The sequence below is a fragment of the Embiotoca jacksoni genome, unplaced genomic scaffold, assembly GCF_022577435.1.
Source record: "Embiotoca jacksoni isolate LCO1_2020_lvr unplaced genomic scaffold, fEmbJac1.0.p SCAF_24, whole genome shotgun sequence".
NCBI lineage: Eukaryota > Metazoa > Chordata > Actinopteri > Embiotocidae > Embiotoca > Embiotoca jacksoni.
The window spans coordinates 5,932,606-5,960,024 of record NW_027185375.1 but is presented as its reverse complement, the minus strand read 5'-3'; the positions used below and the strand labels follow the sequence as shown (position 1 = coordinate 5,960,024).

The following is a 27,419-nucleotide window of genomic DNA, read 5'->3' as shown; positions in this document are numbered from 1 at the left end:
TCAGTCAGTGCTGCAGTATTTTGCTGTTGTTTTTAAAGGGACATTATGAATATAGTGATATGCGCCCCACACGCACACACACGCACACGCACACGCACACACACACACACACACACACACACACACACACACACACGTGTCTCTCTTGTGTCTCACTTGTGAGGAGACTCATTGACATAAGGCATTCCCTAGCCCCTTACCCTAACCATCACAACTAAGTGCCTAACCTCGACCCTTACCTTAACCTAATTCTAACCTTAATCCTAAAACGAAGTTATAACCCTCAAATTGTACTTTAAAGTTGTTAGGATCGGCCCTAATGTACTCACAAAGTGTGTTTGTCCTCATAAAATAGGTTTTTTTTTTAACCAAAATTGGTCCACACAACGATAGCAATAAATGCACGCGCACACACACACACACACACACACACACACACACACACACACACACACACACACACACACACACACACACACAGTGTGGTGCCTCTGTTCTCTCTGTCTGCCTGAGTTTATAACACTGGGGCTGTGGGGACCGGCATGAAGTTTGGATGATCCTAGCCGCTGTACTGTTTGTACTCTGTCTACATCGAAATCACTGCCTGTGACAGCAAGCAAACACCCACCTCACAGCTCAATATGCTTCCAAAGATCACAACAGCAAACTCTACAGCCCAAAAATAAGCAAACAGCTTCTGCTCTAAGGTACTGCATGTGTCTGTGGTACTTATGCAGCATTTTTAAACAATTACCACAGATTTACAATGTCATAAAGCCTGATTAAATCCCACAAAACGACCAAATAAACAGCAATGCGCTGAGAATCTTCTCCTCTTCCTCCTTTGTATTTAAGCTCTACACCTCCTGCAGCCACTTTCCCTTCCCCAAATCAGACGGCACTGCTTCTCCTGCCCCTCAGCAGATTAAGTGTGGGCGAAGTAAAAAAAGGAGCATAGCGAGCAAGAGAGAAAAGATGAGAAGGGCCGCTGGGAGTGAGAATAGCCGCCCTGGCCTGTCTTACAACAACACGCTCCTATTTGACTCAATAACATCTCAGAAAAACTCAAGTGCTCCTCTCTAATTTTCTCCCCCCATCCATCTATCGCTCTTTCTTCTTCCTCTCTCCACTCATGCCGCCTCGCCGCCTCTCGCTCTTCACCCCCAGCGAGCTTCCAGTTGCTCAATCCATCTCCCATTCTTTCTCCTTCCTCCTCGTCCTCCAGCAGCCGCAATGCCGGCCTCTCATCTCCACCACTCGTCTGATCTCCATTTTCTCTGTGATATCCCCTCTCTTTTCATCTTCCTCCCTCTGTCTTAATCTACAGCCGGCCGCGAGAGTCTATTTGTATCCTCTCTCCTACCTCTGCACGGAGCCCAAACTTCTTGTTTTTATTCCATTTGCACCGAGTAGTCCTCCTTTATTCTCTCTTTGTTTCTCTTCATTTGTCTTCTTCTATCTTTTCCCTCATCTCTCAGCCGTTTATACTATTCTCCCGTTAAATTTCATCTCTCTCCCGTCTGTGTTATAAACAGTGGTTGGATTAGGATGACTTTTTAGGCTGATTTTTTTGTTTTGTTTTGCTCACTATTAGGGGGCGGATCAATTCCACAAATTGAGTGGATGGGGAAGCAAATACACACACACACACACACACACACACACACACACACACACACACACACACACACACACACACACACACACACACACACACACACAGCCCTTCTGTCCTCCAAAATGCCACACTGACAAAGACGACACAGACACAGGCTTTGTCCTTGTTTTCCCATTGCTGCCTCTCTTCTCTTCCATTTTCCACATCCCTTTCTTCCAGCTTTAAGCCTTTTGGACTCGCTTTGACCCCCGTCTCCTCTCTTTCCTTGTTTCTCTTTCATTTTCCTCTTCTTTATCTCCTCATTCATTACGTTCGACTGGGAACAAACACTCCTAATTTTTAAGAGTGTTTGACTGCAGGTTTGTGTGCGTCTTCAGATAACAGAGTCTTGTTTGAATAAAAGCACACACATATAAGTATCAATGCAATAATCACAAATCAAAATGTGCCTTAAAATTCATCCTAACTCTGTACTGCTTTCAACTTCAAGAAAAAGACTATCCCCAACTTCCGAAGACTATCCTCCGAATTATTGCTTAATACTATTGGACCTTCGTTTTTGCTTAAGAATTACGAATCCTCCTTTTGCTTAAACACACTCTGGATTCTTACAGATTAAAAACTATCCCAACTCCTTATTGCTTAAAAACTACCCTTACCCCATGTAGCTTAAAACCTTTGTTTCCTCATACTACTTAATGCTACTAGAATTTATTTTCTGAAGAAGCTCCTTCTACCTCTTGGATTAAAAGTAGCCCAAATCCTTATTGCTTAAAAAACAGGGTTTCCAAAGGAAAATGTTAAATTCCCTGACTTTCACTGAGTGAAAAGTTGAATTTCCATGAACAATAATGACTATTTGTTCTGATCACACAAAATCCAGCCACACTATGTTATTCCCAGCAAGTTGAGAGCTTTATTTACCTTTACACACGCGTTTTCAGTACAAAACTCTAAGGGCCTGATTTACCAAGATCTCAAATAAGGGCTATTAAATTGCGTTTTTATTTTTTGCACATTTATTTTGCACCTGTTTTGCGGGTGATTTACTAAAAGTAATTGCGTCTTGGATATCAGGTGCAAATCACTCTATTTAAATGAGGTATTTTTGTATGTTAAAGTGATTCCAGCCGTTCCAACAGAACGACCGCAAAGCAGAAGGAAATCTGATCCCACTCAAATTAATAAATAGCCCATAAATATAACAAGAACAAAAAGCTATATAGGAGATTATGAGTGAGGAAGCCAATGCCAAGCGAATAGCAAAAAGATCAATAGATAAAATGATAAGAAGATGGCAAGATATTACGCGAAAAATACAAAAAACGGCAAATAATAAAAGGTCGGCAAATAAAAGAGGAAGGACGGTGGATGAGATCCTCTAACAAACACCGATCAGCAGGTCCAGCTCTTTCTGTGATGAGCAGGTGACTTTCTTTCATTCAGTGTATCACGAGTGCTCGTGAACCCTATGAAGCCTATAGCCTACCTGGGAACTCTGTGGGACACCGCATTCAGGACCTGGGACAGCACACCTGAATAACGGGACTGGGACATCCAAGCAGCGAAACGCCGGGATGACCCAGAGGCAGGACAAGGCTCAATCGTATAGCCCATTCATTATTCAGGACATGCTACTGGAAGCGGCAGAGACTATTAAGTTTGACCCTCTTAAAATAGATTGTTTTTGCAGACAGATATTTCTGACTTTGATTCATTCTGCACCAATATGACTACTTTAATATAATCTGTTATAAAAGCCCATGTGCTTCTGCACTGTAGTTCTTTGTACAATATTTTTCTTCACCTGAAGAAGAAAGTTAATGACACATTTGCTAAACTACTGATTTATAGACCAACCAATACAACAAATATTTGTTTTATCTAAATATAAGAGTTGCAGTTGTTTCCAGGAGTTATCATCCTGACAGTACTTCAGTAAGTAATCTATCCCAGTGATTATTTCTTGCAAAACACAGCGCTAAGAAAGCAATAATATAGAAGGTAATTAAAGCATATTGAAAATGTGTCAATGAGGACATTTTAATCTGAATCAGCACAAAGTCAATCATCAATGCACCGTCCACTTTAACACGCAGAAGTCTGCTTCAGAAGCAGCTGTTGAAGTGTGTTGTTGCAGCTCCTTTTGAAGGTTCTGGTATCGGTTCAGTGTTGGTGCCAGCCAACACTGAACCGATAGCGCAGGCTGGGTCAGGCTGGTGATGACATCGGTGTCTTGTGGGGAATGTTTGGATTCGGTTGTCTCTCGATGCTTCAGATGAACTCCGAGGTGTGTGGATTGAAAATTACAATAAACTTGTGTAAAACGTGGTTCTCCTGTAAGACATTTTAAAATCTGTTTAAGCATTTATGAAATGGCTCATAATTTTGGGGTACATTACAATTATGGTAAATTATATTTATACAGCTGATGATTCAACCTAGAACATTTTTATTTTAACTTTTGCTGAGATTTTACAACACATGTAAACACACCTGTCTTGGTTGTGGCCTACATTGGATGGCAAGATAGGCTCGCGACCTCATTCCTATGCAGGAGAAAGTCTGCCGTTTAGAGGAGGACACTGAAAAGCTTCCAGCAGACCTGTTTTTGGTAAGAAAAATGGTTACAAATAAAAATCAGTGACAATAACAATTCGGGAATACTTTTAAAAGGCTCACAAATCTCAAATGAGAAACATGTTCACCATTATGACAGGAGTGTGCTATTTTATATTACTCACAATAAAGATTTTGTTTTTAATTTGACCAAATTAACGTCATGATAATAGAAATATTCCAACCTGTTGATGTAATCAGTAACATTGTACTGATATGCAGTGTAACAGTATGACGTATTTTCTCTGTGTCCTCCCTCCAGCTGATATGTGGCTGTAGTATTGAAACAGTAAGATAATGATGCTGTGCAGAGACCTTGAACACGTCACTGCAGAAGTTTCAGCTGCAAGCAGTTGGTGTAATTTACAGTAACGAGCTACGGTTTATCAGTGAGTATAGTGTCCTTTAGCTGCTAAGATAACAACGTCGTAGTAACGATATATTGTGGCGACAACCTCACCTGTATGCGGCGCGTTTTGGGTACGGCAGTATCTTCCGCTTATTTCCTCTTTACGTCCTCGGTTTGGTCCAAAAGTCGTTGTGTTCTTACTCCTCTGGTTTGAAATGGAGACCACAAACTAATACTTTCAACTGCGGTGTTCTCTCCACGTGTGACATTATTTGTATTTGTTTACAGCTCTCGGGACCCAGGAACGAGGCAAGTCGAAACCACCGCAACCAAAAAGTTTTGTAAACAAACGGCTGGCTGCTCACTTGCTGACACCCCGGCTTAAGATGCAGGTAACCGGGACCTCCATTCAAGCTTATCCAATAGAAACGGTGTAGGGGCGGCTGCAGGAGAACGCAACGAGCGCAGTGCATTCTGGGCTTTATAGGACTTCTGCATTTTGAGCGAAAATTTATACTAAAGCCTATTTTCTCAGTTTTCTCTGGTCATGTAGCACCAATTTCAATTTTTTTTGCACCTATCAAGTGCATAGACACTCAGGTTTTGTACAAACACCAACTGAACACCGGCAAACTGTTCCTTTAATGCTTTAGGTTTTCACAACTCCTACTGCTTATTGCTTCTTCTTGACTCCTTTGCATTAAAGCTATCCTTACATATTATTGCTTAACTACAATCCTTACACCTCGTTGTTTCAAGGCTATACTTAAGCCTTAATGCTGAATCCTCTCACCTTATCTTTTAATGACTACTGAGTCTTGATTGCTTAAAAACTATTCTTAAGCCTTATCGCTTAAAAATTATCCAGACGCTTGCACATCGACCCTTTTGTTGTGAAGCTCCTTCTACATTGTTCCTCACAAGAACAGAAAGAAAAATACATTTTAACACTTATAATCACAGGAACTTAATTAGGTTCAATTTTAAAAAGAGCATTAGAATCTGTTTTGAGTGTGAAATGAGGCAACAAGGACTTGGACTTTAGGTGTGACTTTGTCTCTATGTATTTGATACAATATGTAGAAACAATTCCAGCTTTAAAACTACTGCATTGAAGTCCTTGTTTTACAAATAAAGCAGCATTACGTTTTCTATATCCTGCATATATTGCAGGTTATTACTTTAAGAGCATGACTGTAAGGAATGAATGTCATCGAAGGCTCGTACGTACCTAAATGCACGTGCATGTCTTTGCTTTGTGTCTAGGACTATAAATACAATGTAATCATGCAAACTCCAACGCTCCTCTTCATCTCCCTCCTCGTCTGTGCTCATGCAACCTCTTATTATCGCCAGTCCACCTCCCTCTCCCTCGGCCTCTCTGCTCTCACCGCTCTCCTCCCTCCTGTAACGATCCGGCCATTACTGGGGCTGCCGTTCCAGCCCTGGTTTCACGGGGTGTCTGGGGTCTAATTGGGACTGAATGAGTGAGAGTGTGTGTTGCTGTGAGGCCTCATTGACTGGGATCCAGGGGTTGGCCTGTCCATCCCCCCTATAGAGATGTACTCTGATTGAGTCTTTACATGCAAACAAACACACACTCAGGGATAGCACAAACTCAAATGTTATCTATATAAATACATGCATGTTTGACTTTTAGAAATTTTTAATAAAACTGTTTACTTGTTTTTTTTACTTTTATTTTTGAGTAAACTAGAAAAGCACTGTGATAGCGCAGACTGAAGCCAAAGTCAACGGTCCACTCTTCTATGAAATGCAAATCTGAAACTGCAACCATTTTATATGTCTAGATATATTTACTATTGTGGCGATTTCTATGAAATGCAAATCTGAAACTGCAACCACTTTATATGTCTAGATAGATTTACTATTGTGGCGATTTCACAGTTGTTCTAGTTGCAGTTCTCCCAGTGCGCCATAATGCAAGTCCATGTATCCATCCATCCATCCATTATCTATACCCACTGTATCATGAACAGGGTCACGCGGTGGCTGGAGCCTATCCTAGCTCACTTTGGGCGAAGGCAGGGTAAACGCTGGACAGGTCGCCAGTCCATCACAGGGCCAGCACATAGAGACAGATGGAAACAAAGACCATTCATGCTCTCATTCACACCTAAAGGCAATTTTTCCAGAATCACCAATTAACCTGACAAGCATGTCTTTGGATGGTGGGAGGAAGCCGGAGTGCCCAGAGAGAACCCACGCAGGGACAGGAAGAACATGCAAACTCCACACAGAAAGGCGGAGGTAAATATGGATATATATGTTTTACATTCAAAACAGTACATGCTTGGCCCCCATGTGGATACAGCAGTATGTAGAATCCAGAATTGCTGTAAACCTAATGATCCATGGCAACACACCACTGTGACAGACCTTTTTCTGCCATTTCTATTCTTAAGTCACACATAATATGGCTGGCATCCTGTGTCAGCAAATACTAGACAAGTCAAAATGTATTTGCTGACCAACAGTGTATCGTCTTTTTCATAGGTGAGCACTGACTTCTACATATATGGGACATGCGACTGCAAATAGGTATTAAGTGCTTTATCTACATACTAAAATATCACAAACTAGGGAAAGGTGCCCAATATAATGTCCAAAAAAACAGATGATGTATTCACATTTTTTATTTTATTCAAACATCTGAATCATCGCATCTGTGGATTTATAACAAGCATAAGGTCATAATTCTTGTTTGAAATTGTTTTTAAACTACTGATTGCTTGACAAAATAGTTACCAATTATTTATCCGTCAATAGACTATTAATTAATTGCAACTATTGAATAATCACTGCTATTGACAATAAAATATGACTAACTATTGACCATTGAATAATTGCTGTTATTAACTGTTGACTAAACACAGTTATTAACTATTGACTAATCGCTGCTATTGACTAATCACAGTTATTAACTGTTGACTATTGACTAATCACAGTTATTAACTGTTGGCTATTGACTAATTGCTGCTATTGACTATTGACTAATTGCTGCTACTGACAACTGACTAATTGCTGCTATTGACTGTTGACTAATTGCTGCTATTAACTATTGACTAATCACTGCTATTGACTAATCACAGTTATTAACTGTTGACTATTGACTAATTGCTGCTACTGACAACTGACTAATTGCTGCTATTGACTATTGACTAATCACCGCTGTTGACTATTGACTAATTGCTGCTGTTGACTATTGACTAATCGCTGCAAATGGCTCTAAATAAAATATTCAGTATTTGTTTTCCCATTTTTTGTTGTGAGGATTCAGCACATTTGCACAATTATTGACTACAAATGAACAAATGAGGTCACTAGGTTTAGACCTCATTTGTTCATTTGTAGTCAATAATTGTTCATGTTTATGTGAGACGCACTAAAGCACACAAGCCTTTTCTGTGTTGTGTTACGTAGAAGAGCAGAGTGTATCACCTTGTGGGTGTAATGTATTCTTTTTCTATTTGTGAGTTCCTGCAGCAGAGAAACAATAAATTGGTTGTAGAGAGTCTCCGCTGTCGTTCTACGTTCAGACACCAGCGTTCCCATTAAGTAATGCTGTCAGCCCTGTCACTACCCACCGCTCTCCATCTCATACATAACAATACCTACTTAATTGGAATGCTCCTGCGACAGTTACAACACAATCCAGGTACAAACACAGTGAGCACAAAGCGAGAGAGAGACAACACACCCAGGGAAAAGCTGCGGCGGCTCAAATTGAGTGGAAGTTTTGTAACTTAACAAAACAACTTAGCTCGACGTATATGAGCTGAACTGCATGTGTGTGCACGGTGAGAGGAATGATTCCTGTCTCCCGCTGTTTACGTACGTGCAGTGTTTGAGTGTGTGTTTCATGCAGTTGGAGCTCTGATCTGTTGGATCTGCGAGGAGCCCGGATAAATTCCACCACATGCCGTGTGTGTCGATGCGAAAGTGTGTGCAGGCGTTAATCAGTAATCAAACATTCTTACATGCATGACGATCTTCCTGTTTGTTAACCGTGTCACCCCAGTGGGAGTGTGGATTATCAGCAGCCACTTATCTGGCCTTGTCTGTCCCGACAGTTAATCTGACGGTAGAGTAGCAAATTTGACTTCTGCTCCACAGCTGTCGGACCTTCTGCTCTGATTGGTTTTCCAGCATAGACTCACTGCATCCACGTTTCTTTTGTATCAATGCAACTTAACCTAGTAGAAATCTGCTGAATGTCAACATCTTGGTGGTAGAAATTGTCTTTGGTTGTGACTGATAGCAGTTACACTCAAGTTTTCCTCCCTCAGTCCCACTTGATCAATACTGTCTCCTGTGATGATACAGAGTCCAAATTAAATTTTTCTGGCTTCCGTTCCACAAACTAGTAAATACATGTGTCCGCCAAGAATGTTTTCACCAACTACACTATTTATGCACCAACTGAAAACCAGGTCACGCTGCCTGTTTTTAATGGATTTGCCTCTGATGATGTTTCCCTTTTGAATTACTTAGTTTAGTTAAAGCTCCCTTAGTTAAACCCCCTCTAATGAAAATACACTTTTTAACTTTATTAAAGTGTCTCATATGCTAGAAGACATATCATGAGCAAAATAAGCAGTCAACGCCACCTCCTGAGTGCTTCAACTTTGGAACTACAGCATATCGAAGACAGTCTGAGAAACACAGATTCAGACATCCAGGGTTTTATATGTCAAGGAATCTATCCCACTAAATTGTGTGGTGGGGCTTTCGATGTCATCGAGCTGCCAGCTTGAGGTGCCAGCTTGAGCTGCAGGCGAGCGGCGTAAGAGTGGGTGGAGATAGAGGCAAAGACTGTTTGCAAATTCATACTGTAGATCAGTGTATACTGAATGAAGGCAAAGGTGTAGAGTTACATTTAAGTCACCTTGAAGCAAAAACATTTATTTTTGGAAAAAAACTTCTGAATATATAATGTTGACGAGCTGAGATAAATTTTTAGGGGTTAAATCAATGCCAGGAGAGGAAGTTTTAACATTTGTGCTTTTGTTTGTCAGTCCAGCATATTATGTTAATTGTTTTATGCTGATGAGACCACTGACAATTTTACAACATTTACTTTCAATTTTTTAGCCACCTCAAAGGTGAAAACACAAAACATCATACAAGTCAAGGAAGAGCTACTTTCTTACACCACACAGACATCATAGAAAGAAGGCTGATGTGGCTTTGAGCATAAGACTTTGTATTAAATACTGGAGGTAAACAAGTTAAATACGTTGCCTTTGAACCTTTGCAGATGTTTTCATTCAAATATTTCCGTCGTAAGTTGCAGGTGGAGTTGTGTTCCTCTGTTGACAGTTGATAATATATAAATGCTATTTCTAGTTCACAGGTCCAGAACGCAAAACCCAAATCATACCCTCCTACAGCTTTCCATCAGCTCAAGTTTTGAGAGGACAGCCTGTGGTTATGGAGGGAGATTGTTAAAGGACCAGTGCATAGGATTTAGTTGCATCTAGTGGTGAGGCTGCAGACTGGAACCAACTGAACACTCATTTAACCCTCCCCTTACAAATGTGTAGGATATACTTTAGCGTCAAAACTAGGAAAAAACACAAAAGCCTCACTCTAGATCCAGTGGATGGTTTGTTCCATGGGCTACCGTAGAAACATGGCAGGGCATCATTACATGCTCTCTAGAAGAGGACCCGTTCCCTATGTAGACATAAAGGGCTCATTCTAAGGTAATAAAAACATGATTAATCTGCGTCATGCTACTGTGATTGCAACTCTCACGAGACGGTGCGAGAATGAAGATGGCGGCCCCCAGCTGCTAGACAGCTGACACAAACAATCTTCATCCTCTTCCCTCTTTCCACCCAAAATCGGACTACAACCAAGCGACCTGGATCACCTTGAGGAATACATCGACCGGTGTTACAACAGAATCTGCATCATGAACAAGGATAAAACAGGCAACTCCAAAACCGGATTCACTCCAAACAGCAAACGACATCGTCAGTATTCACCCTCGAGCACAGGTACAACACCGTCCTCATCCCCGAAACCAGCCTGTTGCTCTGAGCTAAGCAAAGTACTCATCTTCGATCTCTTTGAACACAATCTCTCCGGACTTAACGCCAGGATCGCACTCATCGAGGTGCTTCACAGAAAATTTCGGTCACTCCGCCAAAGCCTAGAATACAGTCAAGACCAAATCGACACCTTCACTAAAGAAAATAAATCGCTACAACGCGCTGTCAAAACTATTTCCACTCAGCTCACCTCCGTTACCATCCAGCTCCACACATTCTCTCGTTCCCTTTTTTCCTCGCTCCATTAAGAAACACGCTCTCTCTCTCTCTCTCTTCCATTCAACTGTTAAGTATTACTCTCTAAACCTAAAAATGGTCTATTATACATACATTGCTGCACCGAGTATGTTCTGCACCTCCTAATCCTTTGCTTCCGTTTCTCTTTTTTTTTTTTTTTTTTTTTAAATGCGTTTTGTTGTTTGTTACATTACATTACTTTTCATTCAGCTGACGCTTTTGTCCAAAGCGACTTACAATAAGTGCATTTCAACCATGAGGGTACAAATTCAGAACAACAAGAATCATCTTGTCATCTTGTTTTGTTTGTTTGTTTGTTTTCTTTTGCTATGTTTTCTGTCAGCAGTTCCGACTACGCCATGCACACACACATGCATACTCACACACATACACACACGCGTGCACGCGCGCACACACACAGACACCGACATGGACAAATATAGATACACACCCCTGTATCGACATTAACACCCAGCCCATAACAATCAACAATGTCATCACTCAACTTTGTAACCTGGAATATCCGTGGAATTGGTTCACAGACAAACAAAAAAAACAAAAAAAACTATTCAACCATTTGGCCAAACTTCATGCTGATATGTGCCTGCTACAAGAATTTCACCTCTCAGAACAGACAATAATAAATCAAAATCACCACAATGCAATCGCATTTTCTCGGCTCATAACAGAAAACAAAGAGATGTACGTTTTATTAGACAAGAAAAGCCTCGTTTGTCTATAACATCACCATCACAGATCCTGAAGGACGTTTCATCATCATTAATATATCAATCAACAACAGCTCTATCACAATCTGTAATGTTTATGGCCCTAACTGATGACCCATCCCTTTTTTTCCAAAATGTATTTTCTTCCATTTCTAACATTTCCGATTGCCTAGTCATAATAGGAGACGTAATAATTCCATTCTCTGTTTACAAAAAATAAGCAAAGAAAAAGAACACGAAGCTGAACTGGAAAAAAAAATAAAACAACTTGAAAACATTCATGCCAGTAACCCAACAGAGGAAACCCAGCATAAATTAAGAAAATACAAACTCAAGATAAATGACAAGAATGCCAAGAAAACTTCCACCATAACAACAAATCTGGTAAATACTTGGCAAATCAAATGAAAAGTCACCAATGACACAGGAAGAACTTTCCATTGCCCTCAATCATATGTCCAATAACAAAGCACCAGGACCGGATGGCTTCTCTGCTGAGTTCTAAAAACACTTCTGGCCCATTGTAGCTCCACTTTTTAACAAAATGACATCAACATTTAAACAAAATGCAAGACTTCCAGCAAGCATGAACACAGCCACAATTTCACTGCTCTTCAAACCTAAAAAAGACTCATCTTTACCATCCAGTCCAATCTCTCCTCAACGTCTATATAAAAAGCATCACTGAGGCACTCGCTCATAGAATAGAAAAAGTCACACCATCCATAATTCATCCAGATCAAACTGGCTTTATTAAAGGGAGACATGCATCCAACAACACATGAAGACCTTTTAATTGAATGCATTATTCATCTTCACAACAAACAGGAACCATCATAGCCACCTCAGATGCCAAAAAAGCCTTTGATAGAGTTACAGTGCATCCGGAAAGTATTCACAGCGCTTCACTTTTTCCACATTTTGTTGTATTACAGCCTTATTCCAAAATGGATTAAATTCATTTTTTCCCTCAAAATTCTACACACAATACCCCATAATGACAACGTGAAATACATTTTTGGGAAATTTTTGCAAATCTATTAAAAATCAAAAACGAAAAAAAAAAAAAAAAAAAAAAAAATCACATGTACATAAGTATTCACAGCCTTTGCCATTACACTCAAAATTGAGCTCAGGTGCATCCTGTTTCCACTGATCATCCTTGAGATGTTTCTACAACTTGATTGGAGTCCACTTGTGGTAAATTCAGTTGATTGGACATGATTTGGAAAGACACACACCGTCTATATAAGGTCCCACAGTTGACAGTGCATGTCAAAGCACAAACCAAGCCATGAAGTCCAAAGAATTGTCTGTAGACCTCCGAGACAGGATTGTATCGAGGCACAGATCTGGGGGAGGGTACAGAAAGATTTCTGCAGCATTGAAGGTCCCAATGAGCACAGTGGCCTCCATCATCTGTAAATGGAAGAAGTTTGGAACCACCAGGACTCTTCCTAGAGTCGGCCGCCCGGCCAAACTGAGCGATCGGGGGAGAAGGGCCTCAGGGAGGTGACCAAGAACCTGATGGTCAGAGACATCCTTGATGAAAACCTTCTCCAGAGCGCTCTGGACCTCAGACTGGGGCGAAGGTTCATCTTCCAACAGGACAACGACCCGAAGCACACAGCCAAGATAACAAAGGAATGGCTTCGGGACAACTCTGTGAATGTCTTTGAGAGGCCCAGGCAGAGCCCAGACTTGAACCCGATTGAACATCTCTGGAGAGATCTGAAAATGTCTGTGCACCGACGCTCCCCATCCAACCTGATGGAGCTTGAGAGGTCCTGCAAAGAAGAACGGGAGAAACTGCCCAAGAATAGGTGTGCCAAGCTTATAGCATCATACTCAAAAAGACTTGAGGCTGTAATTTCTGCCAAAGGTGCTTCAACAAAGTATTGAGCAAAGGCTGTGAATACTTATGTACGTGTTATATTTTCGTTCTTTATTTTTAATAGATTTGCAAAAATTTTAAACAAACTATTTTTACTTTGTCATTATGGGATATTGCGTGTAGGATTTTGAGGAAAAAAATGAATTTAATCCATTTTGGAATAAGGCTGTAATATAACAAAATGTGTAAAAAGTGAAGCGTTGTGAATACTTTCCGGATGCACTGTAACTGGTCATTTCTCTTTACCACATTACATAGATTGGTTTTGGGGAATCATTTATTAATTCGATCAAAATTCTGTACACCTCACCTTCAGCCACAGTTTTCACCAATGGACAAATCTCACAAAGCTTCACATTGCACAGGGGGACTAGGCAAGGATGCAAACTCTCACCCTCTCTATTCATAATTGTCATTGAACCATTAGCTGCTGCCATTCGTCCGAAAATTCACATCCAAGGATTCCAAACACCAAACACACGTCATAAAATAAGTCTCTATGCAGATGATATATTGCTGTTCTTACAAAATCATCAGTCATCATTACAGGAAACAATTAAACCTATTGAATCATACTCCAACATCTTTAATGATGCCATCAACTATTTTACCTTCAACTCTTACAATATAAGCTACAGTCCGGATAGCTACGTTCACGCCACCTGGCGCTGCACACCCGTTAATCACTTTTGGAAAGAAATCACAGCGTCATGGTCCGTCATCCTGCGCTGCCACATGCCATCATCCCCCTCACTCTGTTTACTAGGTGACCTGTCAACAATCAAACTGAACAAAACAAGCAGTAGATTATTCCCTGTGGCCCGACCTATCGCCAAGAAAACTATCCTCATGAAGTGGAAATGAAGGAACACCATACACATTACACACTGGAAGAACCTTTTAATAGATTACCTCTATGGAATATGAATCCTCCTCCATAAAAAAAATTATGCAACAGAACCTCACTCAGTTTGGTCATCTCTCATTAATTTATCACAAACTTGATCCCATCTATCTTGCTATTTTACTTTTGTTTTCTTTGCTTATCCACAATCATAATTTAAGCACACTCACACCGGTATTCAGATCTACACAGTAAATTGGAAAAAAAAAATTGACTGCTTAGTAAACACACACACACACACACACACACACACACACACACAAAGGCTACACCAGCCGCATATTAACACCAACTCCCACAACACCTGACACATCTTGTAACTAGCCTGTATTGACTGCTCTTGTTGTCTTTGTGTTATTCCTTTAGTGGATTGTCTTTTTGTGTTGCAAGTAATACAAATAAATAAAAACAAAAAAAAAAGGTTAGGGTTGTACTCAATATCTGCCAATAAGATCTGCATGTATCCATAGATGTAACCTCCTCCATCACACACTGCACCACCCCCTCCTCATTCATCAAGCATTAAAGTGAATATTGTCGGCACAGTTTTTGAATCCATATTTCCAGTACAGCTTTAAAGGAACATAAATAGTAGAGAAACAACTCCAGTAGCCAGTATGGACGTAAGCTGTCATGGATCATCATCATCATCATCATCATCATCTATCCAGCACCTTTACCCACTAAAATACTGGCAGGTAGCACACAGTACTTGTAATGATTTTGGCACCGTTCCCTCACATTTCAATGAGATGCTCCTTTGCTTCCGTCATATATAGCAAGCATGAATGTATATTTTTGAACCTTGTGTATAATCCTGGCGTGCTTCACTGATATTACCGATCCCTGCAATGCCTGCTGGGAGGTCCTCTCTGCAATACAATTTGACAATTCCAAACTTCATTTGTTTCAGTGAGCACTTTAAAGTTTATTGATTTGGATTAAATAGACCCACAATAGCTCTTGGCTAGCTCAAAGCCAGCGTCGGGGTATTCACTGAGGTCCAGGAGTGGAAGAGAAGCTGAGCCAGCCGTCACTGCTGCTTCCCTCAGTCCCTTATAGCGATTACACATGGTAATAAACCCAGCCAAGTGCAAAACAAAAAAAAACAAAAAAACTGTGTTGAGCTTTTTCCCAAGCACTAAGCTAGCTGACAGGCCACACGGCGCCAACTAGCTCCCTCTTTCCTCGTTTCCTTTCTTCCTTGCCTGTCCCGCTCTATCTCCCAAAACCTAGATGTGGGTCCTTTTTATCTCCTCTTCAGCCTCCCTTCCTTTCCCTCCTCTTCACTTTCTTTGTCTTGTCAAAGGGTTTCAAGCTCAATAAAATACTATCTGTCAGCGTGCGATGGAGTAGGTGTATTCGACATGATATTGACACAACCTTGACACGACGTGGGCCGAGCATTAAGTAACGGGGAGGCAGGGAGCTACAGCAGCAAATAACCGACAGGCCCGCAGAGAGACGGTGTGATAGAAAGAGACAAGAAATTGAGTCTCTTTAGTAATGTTAAAATAAAGTTGGTTTGACAGTGCTGTTGATCTTTTTCTGCGGAAGATCCTCCTCGGTTCTGTGTTGTGCTACTTTATCCCCTGACACGCATGCACGTGTGGTTTTTTTTTTTTTTTGCGCCGAGCTGTACTGCTATGTCGTCTCCTTTTGGATGCTGTTCTGTCCAATTCTGCTTCATTCTTCATCTATCTGCTCCTCACTGTCTTGGTTTTAATGCTCCTTTCATCATTTTTCAATATACATTGCTACTTAATCTTGTCCTGGTGCCACCTCATTCCAGTCAAAATCCTCTTATAAAGTAATTTCTAATCAAAACATAAGGATGTAAAATGGTGAAATAAATAATATAACGGATGCTGGCCTGTGCATGTGCCATTGCTGATTGCTCACAGCCTCCTTGTCCTATTGTATTTCACAATTTGGAGATTTGGCTGTAAGAATTTGTATTGTACAGTACATTGAATATTACGCAGTGTCCATGGTGAAAATCCAACAGGAAATGGAGAGATTTAGCAGGAGAGCAGCTCCCTGGATGCTCCTAATTATGTGAAAAAGATGAAACGTGCCAAGTCTCCGTCCTTGCATGGCGCTGTTTTCCAAACCGAGGGGTTGCGAGTGAGTACTGTAATAGAGGGAAGTGTTTTCGCCCGAATGTGTATGTCTGAGAGCACGAACAGAGAAGACGATATGGAGAGATGCTGCATTGCCCACAGGCCAGCGTCTGTTAGCAGAGTTATAACCAGAGTGGAAACACCACATAATGCAGACAGACAAAGAGAGGAGGAGGGGAGAGAGTAACAGGCAAAAAAAAACAACAAGGAGGAAACTGAGAAAAACACATAGATGCGGACAAAAACGGAGCAGAGACAAAAAGCTTGTATCTGTCTCACACAGACAACGACAAACTCTCATTATTCCTTCGCACCATCCACCATCTTGCCATCCAGGAGAGAGCATTGTGAATATCTTCTGTTTCTCGCTGGAGTGTCTGAATGATAAAGCCACTCGGGCTCTCGAACGTCTTTCATCTAGCTCGGCATTAACAAATACAAAGTATCGAGAGGTGACTTCTTCTAGCGCTGCCATCACTCTCACTAATGACCCCCTTATGTCTTTTTGTCCATTTTTCTTGCCTGTTTCTCAGCAGTCTTCAGCCTCTGCTAATACTAATTCATCAGCAATCATGTGAAATTATGTTGCACATCTTAACAAATAGAAATAGTCTCTGGTGGCCAAAAATATACATTTTGCTTGGAAATACAGTATGGCATCCGAGCCATTTACAACTACCAACATATTCAAATAAAACACATTAATTAAAAGCTGATTCAGTACATTGTGCTCACTCAGCCAGCTGCTAGAAAACAACTTTCTGCAGACCCACTTTTGCAGGCTGTTTATCAAAAGACTGCAGAGTTATTGTTTTGCTTTGAGCAAAGAGCGATCAGCAGGGAAAATAAATTTTACAGATAAAGTTTACAAGCATTTGGCGCTTGGACGGTACTCATTTTTAAACCCTGCAGAGTGAACAATTGAGTTAAGTAAGCAGTTTAAAAGTTAAAGCATCAGCTGTAAACACATTACCCTGGCCATTGTTGTTTATTGTGGTCTGTTAATATTTATCTATACAAATTTGGGCTATTAGTTTTTGTGTACAATGATATTTAGAAACTCAACACAAGCATAGAGCCACATGGGTACTCGGATTAAAAAATGTGTTACTGTTCAGAATGATTTGTGAAAAAATCTAAACAATGTTCACTGCTTTTCATATTGTATCATATTGCATTATAAGGTATTGCAACATGTCAGATCATATTTTAATGTATCGTATTTTATCGTATAATGTATAAAATCATATCGCATCATAATGCATTGTATTGTGTCGTATTATAATGTATAGTATCATATCGTAATGCATTATAACACATCAAAGTATATAGTATAGTACCGTATCTTGTATAGTACCGTATCATAATGTATAGTATCGTATTGTAATGTATAGTGTTGTGACTTAATGTATGACATCGTATTGTATAATATCGTAATGTATTTGTCGTACTGCAATGTAATGTATAGTATTGTAATATATTGCATCGTATAGTGTTGTATCGTAGTGTTATATATTGAATCTTATCATATTGTAATGTATCTTATCCTATGGTCTCGTAATTTATCAAATTGTAATATATAGTATCATATGGCATTGTAACGTATTATATCGCATCATTTTGTTATATATTGTATTGTACCGTAATGTATCGCATCATATCGTGTCATACTGTATTTTAATGTATTAGTAGTGCATTGTATATTATCATATTGTACTGCCTGGTATCCTTTCCAAATATATTGTATTGCAATGTATTGTATCATAATGCATCATATCAAATTGTAATGTATCTCATTGTAATGTGTTTAAATGGCTTTTTGTTCTTGTTCTTCTACACGGTAGTATGGAGTTGTGTAACATCAAGGCTAGTTGCTGCATGCATTAGTCAATTTGTTTTTATTTGCAGTCCCTCCAGCAAAAAAGATCCTGATGTCCAGCAGATCAATAAAGGCTACATACAGTATAACGCTAAACAGTGTTAATCTGCAGCACTAATGTTTTGAATGTAACTTGAAAACACTATTGTGGAATCAGTACTACTATAATTAAAGCTCCCTGTCTTTTTATTTAGAGCGCACACATTTGACAAATATTCTTATTCATAAACGGAGAGGTTTTTTAAAAATGAAAACTCACCTTTTTGTCAGCTCATAATTTGAAATGTCTACTTTTATGTGAAATCTTTAAAGGTGCACAAATAAATATTTTCAGATCGGTAATAGTTCACATGATTATGTATAATGTGAAAGGGGTTGCTTAAAGTAACAAATTCAGAGATAAAAAAAACAAAACACCTGACTGCCTTTTCACTGACATCTAAAGAGCATTTTAGCATCTTTCAGCTTGTTGTTCTGGTTTTCCGGTTTACAGCTCAGCTCATCCTAAACTTTGTTTACAGTAAAAAGTTCTGATAAACCCACTGAGCACTAATGACCCATCGCCATAATGACCACAGACATGACCGACGGGCAAAGTTAGCAACGAGTTGGTGGTGCATTTTGTAACTAAATGCCATATTTTCATAAGAAGGTGAAGACCAAAACGTGGCTAAAGGAGAGTGAATTTAGATTTATCAAGTGTCCAGAAACACCAGTTGAAAATAAATGATAATATTTTGTTGAGGGCATCTTCTGTTGTCATTATCTTATGTCTGTCCCTCTGATGTATCAATTCAGACTAGTGGCAGGTTTCATTAACCCATTGTTTTACTGTGTACACTTACAAACTATTTCTTCATCCTATCAGAACATTATTTCAAATCAAAAATGTGAATTGAGTAGTGTCCAGATTAAATCACCGGAGTGCATCGTCCTAATTAATACATTTCCAGTTTCACTACAAATTCTTGGTCTAATTAATCAGAAAATGTTTTCCTCCTAAAAGTTCAACGCTGTTAGAATATAGCACAACAAAATTTGATTTCCCTGTGCATGGAAAATTACAATAAAGGTTGAAAATTAAAAAAATGATTGTATTTCTGTCGAATGTACGAGTAAGAAGTATGTAACAATACAAATGGCTCAAAGTCAGTATTCAGTCAAATAAAGACGTAAAATCAAGTGATTCTATAATCCTTGTAATCTGGGGTATTAACAAAATGACTACTTTATTGTGAGAACTACAGCATTAAGTAACAGATTCACTGAGGTAAATCTAAACCTCTCACTGCTTTGCTTGATTAATGATACTAATTTAATACCCATCTGGATGGTTCATATTCTTATCATCACTAGTCATGAAGAAAATCGACTGCATTATTGGAAAAGGCCTTCTTCAATCCGCCACATCATTTACATGCTTAATGTTTGGAAAAATTGCATTTTGCTCCTGAAAAGGAGGCGATCAGGTTGGCTGTTTAGTCCTTTACTTTTTTCTGTCCTGACGTTGTGTTTGTACATCTTTATGGTTTTTGTTATATGTTGATGGATGATCTCGGTGTCTGAAATTCAAGGAGAATTTTTAGGAGCATTTATTCTCTGAAATAGGACGTCTCTGACAGTTTGCAGATCACCAGAAGTACTCCTGGCTGATGCTTCCTTTTCAAGCTCCCTATTTTTTTCCCCTTTTCTTTTTTAGGATAAAAATAATAAAGCCGTACAAAGCAGGTAGAGAAGCCATACGATGACTGCTCGGGTGCCATCACTCTTTTGTGTGAATCTGTATCATTCATTTTTAATATGATTTTATAGTGTTTCATGATTTCTGACTTAATATTAAATATTGTTTTCGTAATACTATGAATATAGGAATAGATGATCCTATGATGATATACATTTATAATTACATTTCTTATTTACATTCTAGAACTTAAGTTATGTGGGTATGCAATATAAAACATGTTTTAACAATGTTTAACTGCTTTCTAATGTCCTCACATGTAATATATCACTACTTTTTTATTCACATTTAATATAAATGGTAAACATTTAGGCCTATTTCATTTAAAGAGGAATTGTGGCAGCTGATTTCTACAGCACATTGTTTAAAACAGCTGTCAGTTTGGTTTTGATGGAAGATTTCCTTTTAGAAAAGTACAGTGTGTCCGTGTTTGCACTGCACCGTCTTGTTTGTTTTACTCGGTGTGGGAGCGTGTCAGAGAGAGGTGACATTGTTCCTGGCAGAAATATGTTCCAGGTTTGGGGCTCAGGTGGCTCTGCTTTGTCTCTGATCAGAGCTGACACACAGGGCGGCACAGTAACACACTATCTCTGTCTCTTTTTTGATTTAGCTCAATCTTGCTCTGGTTTGTAATCCCCCCCCCCCCACACACACACACAAACACACAAACACACACACACACACACACACACACACACACACACACACACACACACACACCTAAGCTCTATAAATCTTTCTGAACATCGATCCTGGGCAGCACTGCGGCCCGAGAGCCTTTGCTTTGTCACACCTGATGCAGAAGCACAAGCTCCTGAATGAAACCATCGAGATGGTTTAAGGATGCTTCTTGAGAGTACAGTATGTCTTTTTTATTTCAATAGAATAGCTTATGAACAGGTTTCTGCATGGCCTAGAATACACTGCTTCAAAGCAAGCCAATTTGAAAAGGCTTGTTGATACGCGGCTGAAAGAATGAGGACAAGATGGTGGTCAGAATGGATGAACTGATTGTGCCGGCTGTTAAAAGCTTGCCATGTGCTCGCCAGGTTCTTTCACCATAAAACTGCCCAGCTTTAAGGATATCGTTGATTTTGTTGATTGGTTTATGGCAGGTTAATGTCATAGTCCAAATCACGGCACTCTGGTTTCTTCCCCTGAAAGCTTTATTTCTGCCACAATTCAAACAATTGCAGGTCTTTGACTGTTAATAGTGCATTGGCTCCGAGAAGAAAATTGCACAGGTCAGGTTGGCGAGCAGCTCTGAATCAGAGGGCATGAATCACAGCCTTGAGTATGTGCATGAATCGTTTCCACCAGGGACTGAACACAACTGCCCATTATGCCGTGTATCTTATTTTTACACAATGTAGGCACAGCAAAAGTCCCACTTTCCTTTCTGCATTGTTTCCCCGACTAATTATGCACTCTCACTGCATCAAATAAGCAATTGCCTGGAGAAAAATAGCTTTATATCAATTTTCAGATGCTGTAAGTTGGACGCAATGTTCTGCTGGTTGCTTGGTTGAAACACACTGGTGCTGTGTTTATAGATCAGCTTTTACGGTGACGACCAGCAGGGCTGAAAGCAACCAATGAGGACAGTCTCAGCACAGATTCTGAAAAGTTAAGAATTTTAACAACCAGAGGACCAGTTTGCATTTCAGTTTACACTTTAATTACCAGTTTATATTACTTGTGGCAGGTTTTGAAGGCCGATTCTGATATTTTTGGGGGATTAAAAACATCAAAATATCCAGTCCTGATGTGTTTTAAGACGTAAAACTAATACTTATTTATATTTGGAAACAAGTTGGAAATTTGGATCTAGTGGGTTTTTCTGCCAAAATAAGTTCAATTACATAATGACATTTTCTTAAAATGATGGTTTCCTTACTGAAAAAGGCAGGATAAAATATCTGTTTAAAATGTTTAACGACAGGATATTAAGCGTCTCCTGCTTCACTGTGAAATCCATTATTATTGTAAGTGGATTGCAGGTTTTAAGCCAGTTGCATATTGACTTACAATTGGAATCTAAACTACTTTAAAATTCATGTTTTATGTACGTGTCTCAAACTTATCTTAAGCTTTCTCCATTCGCCGGATGAATACAGAAACGGTGTTCAAACTCGACACATGCCGTTTTCTGCACCATGAAGGATAAACAATAAGGAAAGGAACAATAAAACAAACATTGTTTTGGGTTGATCTTTTTTTCTCTCCAAACTATTGGGAAATATATGAAACTTTAATGGAGGGATTCACTATTATAAATGGAATTATACCATGTGAGGTTGAAGGCTTTGAAAAAGCATGAAGATCATCATGTGGGTATATAATTCAAGAAAATCTACGTGTTCAGTGAAGAAATAGGATTTTAAAGAGGAAATAATTGAAATATTTTTGGGCTCCCAGCTTTTCTTTTTTGGGGATTTGGACTCATAACCTCAATAGTTCTAAAATACAGGCAAAGGCCCGGCTTACCAGTGAAACTAATGGAGATCATTACCCGTGGGAACAGGCTGCCTGTATTCTGTATGCAGCAGTAGCCATAACCAAACAAGATTATCTTCATCTGCATTGTTTAAAGTGTTTTTCATGCATGTTTAATGGTTCTGTGGACATTCATTTTCCAGTCCCCCCCTCCTCCCCCCACCTGTGATGAATTCCAGTTTAGGGCAATGGTGCTGAACTCGAGTAATGGGATTAGAAGTTCCCGATCAAATGAGGTTAATTGTACATCGTGATGAGGGATGAGAGACATATTTAGAGGAGGGAGGTGAAGCGTCTCGACTGGCCTCGACTGTTTCCACTGCTTTGCTGACTGTGGCAGCTCAAAAAGTTGTGTCTGTGCCAGCGCGTTTGATCACCAAGAAAATCCTCTTGTGTCAAACTTTCTCCGACTCCCAACTTCAAAAAAAATACCCCAAATCAAAGAGCATCAGGGAGCAAGAAAAAGATTCACCCGCACAACCCTCAAAATAGCATAAAGAGAAATATGTATCAAAATATCATCAGTCATCTTTTTTTTTCCAAAAGAGCAAGGAAAGAGAGGGGGGGGTGTAGATGAAAGTGCAGATAAAATCACCTCCACAGTGTGAGTGCTGCAAGTAGGAGATAAATTAAAAGCAGGCTGTGAGTTCTGTGTCCTTATTCCAGCAGTCGATTAGACCTAAATCTTCCAAAGCGGGGCACAAGTGTCCTTGGATGTCCCCGATTTTTCTTTCCCCTTACTTGATTTGATGTTATCATCATTGACTTGGAATAGGGCGAGCTTAATATTTGTGTAGTTCCTTATTCAATAGCAATTTCATCCTTGAGCTGGAGGTTGAGGCGCAATAATAATGCACCTCATTGTGTAAGCTGCTCTGAATAGGCGCTTTGTTACTCAAATTCCTGACAACAATTTGGTTTCGGGGACAATGCTGTTAGTTGGCCAATGTATTTTCAAGGGCACAGCGGTGATGATGGTGTCCGAGGACCTGTATCATTAGAGAGGGAGATAAGGACCTCTGGAAAACACTGTGGATGGCTTTATAATGGGTATCTGAGTTCCATTAGCCAGGCCTTATGATCATCCAAGGTTACATAAGGCAAATGATTTCCATAGGAACGACACCTTTTTAATTGCAGCGGTCAGCACATACACTTTCACCAACACATCGGTATGTATCTCATATCCAAAGACCCACCTAAAAGATGTTTGTGCGTGTGTGTTTTTCCTGTACTGCATGTGTACACATCCCCCAAAAAGACTTCAAAACAAGAAAAAAGGAAAAACATGCAACAAAAATACCTTCGTCTCGAGGCTTGTTCATTGAAGATTCATCGTGTTTTTTTGTGAGCGGACCTAGGGTTAAGAAAAAAAGGGGGGAAAAAGAGAAAAGAGAAAATTCAAAAAAGATTACTGGCAAAAACCGAGAAAAAAAAAGAATATCAAAAAAAGAAAAGAAGCAAGAGCAAAAAGGACAAATCAGCAAGAGTTCATGTTTGCTTATTGTTTTTTGTTTTTTTCCTTTAAAAAGAGTACAAAAACAAAAACAAAAGGCATCACAGACACAGATTTATCACAAGAAAAGAAACAAGATCAAAGAAAACTGTTTTGGATGTGATTTCCTTCTCTCCCCCCTGTAGAAAGAAAAAGGCTGCCATTGTTTTTTTACGGTCCCTCTTTCTCTCTCCTTTAAACCCTGCTTGTTCCCTGACTCTAAAGTTTTGTTGGAAGCTGAGTAGTTGGAGGGTGGAGGAGAGGGTTGACGGGTGGGGGATAAAAGGAAATGTGGATTAATAAGGCCTCGCTGGTTTGAGGAACAGGACCCAGCCCTTTCCAACCATATGACAAAAAAAAGAGACAAATATTTATTTTTTAAAAAGGCAAAGAGGAAACCCAGAGGAAGAGTAGGCAGGTTTAAGTCCTGATGCTCAAACCCTTTAAATTGCTGACATTTCAGCAGTGAAAGCACACAGAAAATGTCAAAGGTTTTATCACACAATTAGACCTTTTTAGAGAGACACAGTGAACACAAAGACACCTTTAATTAGACAGCCACTGGTAAGCACAGAGACAATGACCCTGCAATGGTAAAAGGTACATTAAACATGTTTCAAATGAAATAGGGCACAGGTGCTTTAGTGTGTTGAGAAGTGTGTGTGTGTGTGTGTGTGTGTGTGTGTGTGTGTGTGTGTGTGTGTGTTGTCATTATTTAGTGGTTAAACCAGAGTGCTATTCCCCAGGCGGGTAAATAATTACATAGCACAACAGCAGTGTGTCAATTTAAAATGACAAGTAAGCGTGACGCTAATTGCGCAGAGGAGTGCAGGTAAAAGGTGAATGTAATTTGATCCACATCTGCCCACTGGCTGTTTTTGGTAAATTAAAAGAGCGGCGGAGAGAAAGAGACGAAGACATAGAGAGAAGGAGCGGGAGAGGTGAACGCAGAGGGAAATAAAAGAGAAGATCTTCCCTCTTTCCCTCCCTCCCTCATTATCTCTGAGTGTTTGTTTTATTTGTTGATGAACAGCTCGCGTCACATTTAAGGAAACCTGATGTGACCCAAGTGGTTTCTTTTGTCACCATCCTTCATCAGGTGTTCTGCGTCAACAGGAAGTGAGGAGTTTAAAGAAAACCGCTTTGACCGTAGTGTCGTTTTTACTTCCACCCACCTTCATGCTTCAGTCTATACAGTACAGTACAGATATGACAGAAAAGAGACAAATACATTCGTCAGTTCTTACAAATATGAGGACCGCTCACCTCATCTTTCAGAAGGTGAACGCTGGTAGAAAATACTCTTCACCTCGGCATTCAGAAAGTAAGTACTACCACAAAAATACTCTTCACCTTCCATCACTTTCACCTGATAAATCCACTTTGGAAACTTGAGGTTTGGCAAAGGAAGTCAGGAAACTGAACAAAAAAAAAACCTTATATAATAACACTGACTTACTGGAGGATACCTCGGCTCCAGATCTGAGATTTCAAAGTAAAAGTACATAATAAAATGCTACATCGACTAAATAGACTTATGAGGAGAACACAGTCCAAGTAGAAAACTCTGGGAGTGCAAGATTTGATGTTTTTAAGCAGGAATTACAAAGAGCAGACTCTTCCAGTCAGTCAATCAACAAGTTATTATAAACACATTTGATCTTTTGTAGTCATGTAATCTCACTAAGAACATTTGCTTAAGAACTGTGCTTAAGTACAAATATGAGGTATTTGTAATTTACTTTAGTATTTCCATTTTAAGCAACATTATACTTCTACTTAACTAAATCTCAGAGGCAAATATTCGACGTTTTACTCAACTACATTTGTAACTTTCTTTCCAGTAAAAAAAACATTATCTCTTGTATCTAGCTAAGGTTTTGATTGCAGGACCTTAACTTGTAGTGGAGTACTTTCACAGTGTGGTATTAGTACTTTTACTGAAGTAAAGGACTTCAAATACTCCTTCCACCACTGGAATGTCATTCGTCTTGTAGTTATTTGGTCATAAAATGCGTCAAAAGTGATAAAATCACTCAAATCTGAAGGATTCATCATCTGGGGAACATGACTTTTCATACAATATTTTCCTTCAGTCCATCCAGCAGTTGGTGAGATATTTTAGTCTGCACCTAATCAACAGACTGACACATTCAACCCAAGAACCCCACTGTTGGTGTGGTTAGATTTTACCACACAGTCGTAAAATGCAATGCGGTTAGCATTTAAGACCTATGTGAATGTAAAAAAAGTGACAACCCCGTAAAAAGTGTTTATGTTGCTGGTTTCCAATAGTTTTTCACATCTGGCACTTTTACGTGAGCACCTATTTGACTGGTGAAGCAAGAGGTCACACTTTATCTCAGTTAAACTTGGACATGAACACAGATTTGTTTCTAACAGAGTCCTCCTGGATGTCGGGACTCTTCTGTATAGAGATATTCACTGTCTTCAGGTAGAATAGCTCATTATTAGAAATTACTTCACATCTGACTCCAAACATCAATAACGTTATTTTTATAACGTACACAGTGTTTTCAACGGTATTCACAACCTGAAAGCAGAAGTTACTGATATTTGTAGCCACAGCCTGAGGGCTGAAGTTCATTCCTGACCTTGAAAACAACAGATTAAAACCACAGTGAAGCTGGTAAATGGACATTGAGTTCAGATTTATTTTTTTCCCTTTGGTCAAACAGATAAATGGACGTAGAAATGCTCTCATTTCTATGACGATAATGCAGAACGATTGTTTTGTAGATGAAACTCAAACGAGTAAAAACTTCATCAGTCACAGCACTGAATTAACTGATTAAATATAACATAGGGTTTATTTAATATTAGCTATACAGCAAAAAACAAAACAAAAAAAAAAAAAAAAACAACAAAGACTGATGCACATCAAAAGTATTTACTTAAAAGATTCTTGAGTTATGAAAAGAGTTTGAATTAAAGAGACTTTTTTGGAGGTTGGAGTAGGGGGTGAAAAGGAAAAATCAAGCAACCATTACCAGCAACACGCTGAGAAAATGTATAAAATTGGAGCTTGATAGACATATTTTTTGCAATGAGTGGGCAAGGAGGCGAGCAGTGTGAATCAAGCTGTAGGGGGAAAAAAATAGCTGCATTTAAAGACCCCCCCCCCCCACCCACACTCCCCATAATCAGAAGAGACGCAGTGATGGAGATTTGATGGAGAACCAAACCCACATCAACCCTCCCTCCCCCAACACACTGACTGTGCCTGCAGCTAGCA

The 27,419-nt window shown here is 39.5% G+C and overlaps 1 protein-coding gene across 3 annotated transcripts in view; it reads right to left on the bottom strand.

Moving 5' to 3' along the window:
- The window catches only part of nlgn2a (neuroligin 2a), a 134,213-nt gene that overhangs the window by 79,566 nt on the left and 27,228 nt on the right, over positions 1 to 27,419 (bottom strand). Inside the window, exon 2 of one of the 3 annotated variants that reach the window (XM_069159188.1) lies at positions 23,972 to 24,025. The exons of 1 other annotated variant lie outside the window; for it this stretch is intronic. In XM_069159188.1, coding sequence (XP_069015289.1) covers positions 23,972 to 24,025 — 54 coding nt within the window. Of the gene's footprint in view, positions 1 to 1,363; positions 2,085 to 23,971; positions 24,026 to 27,419 lie in introns of those variants that run through there. One more of the 3 variants, XM_069159190.1, reaches the window with a different exon arrangement.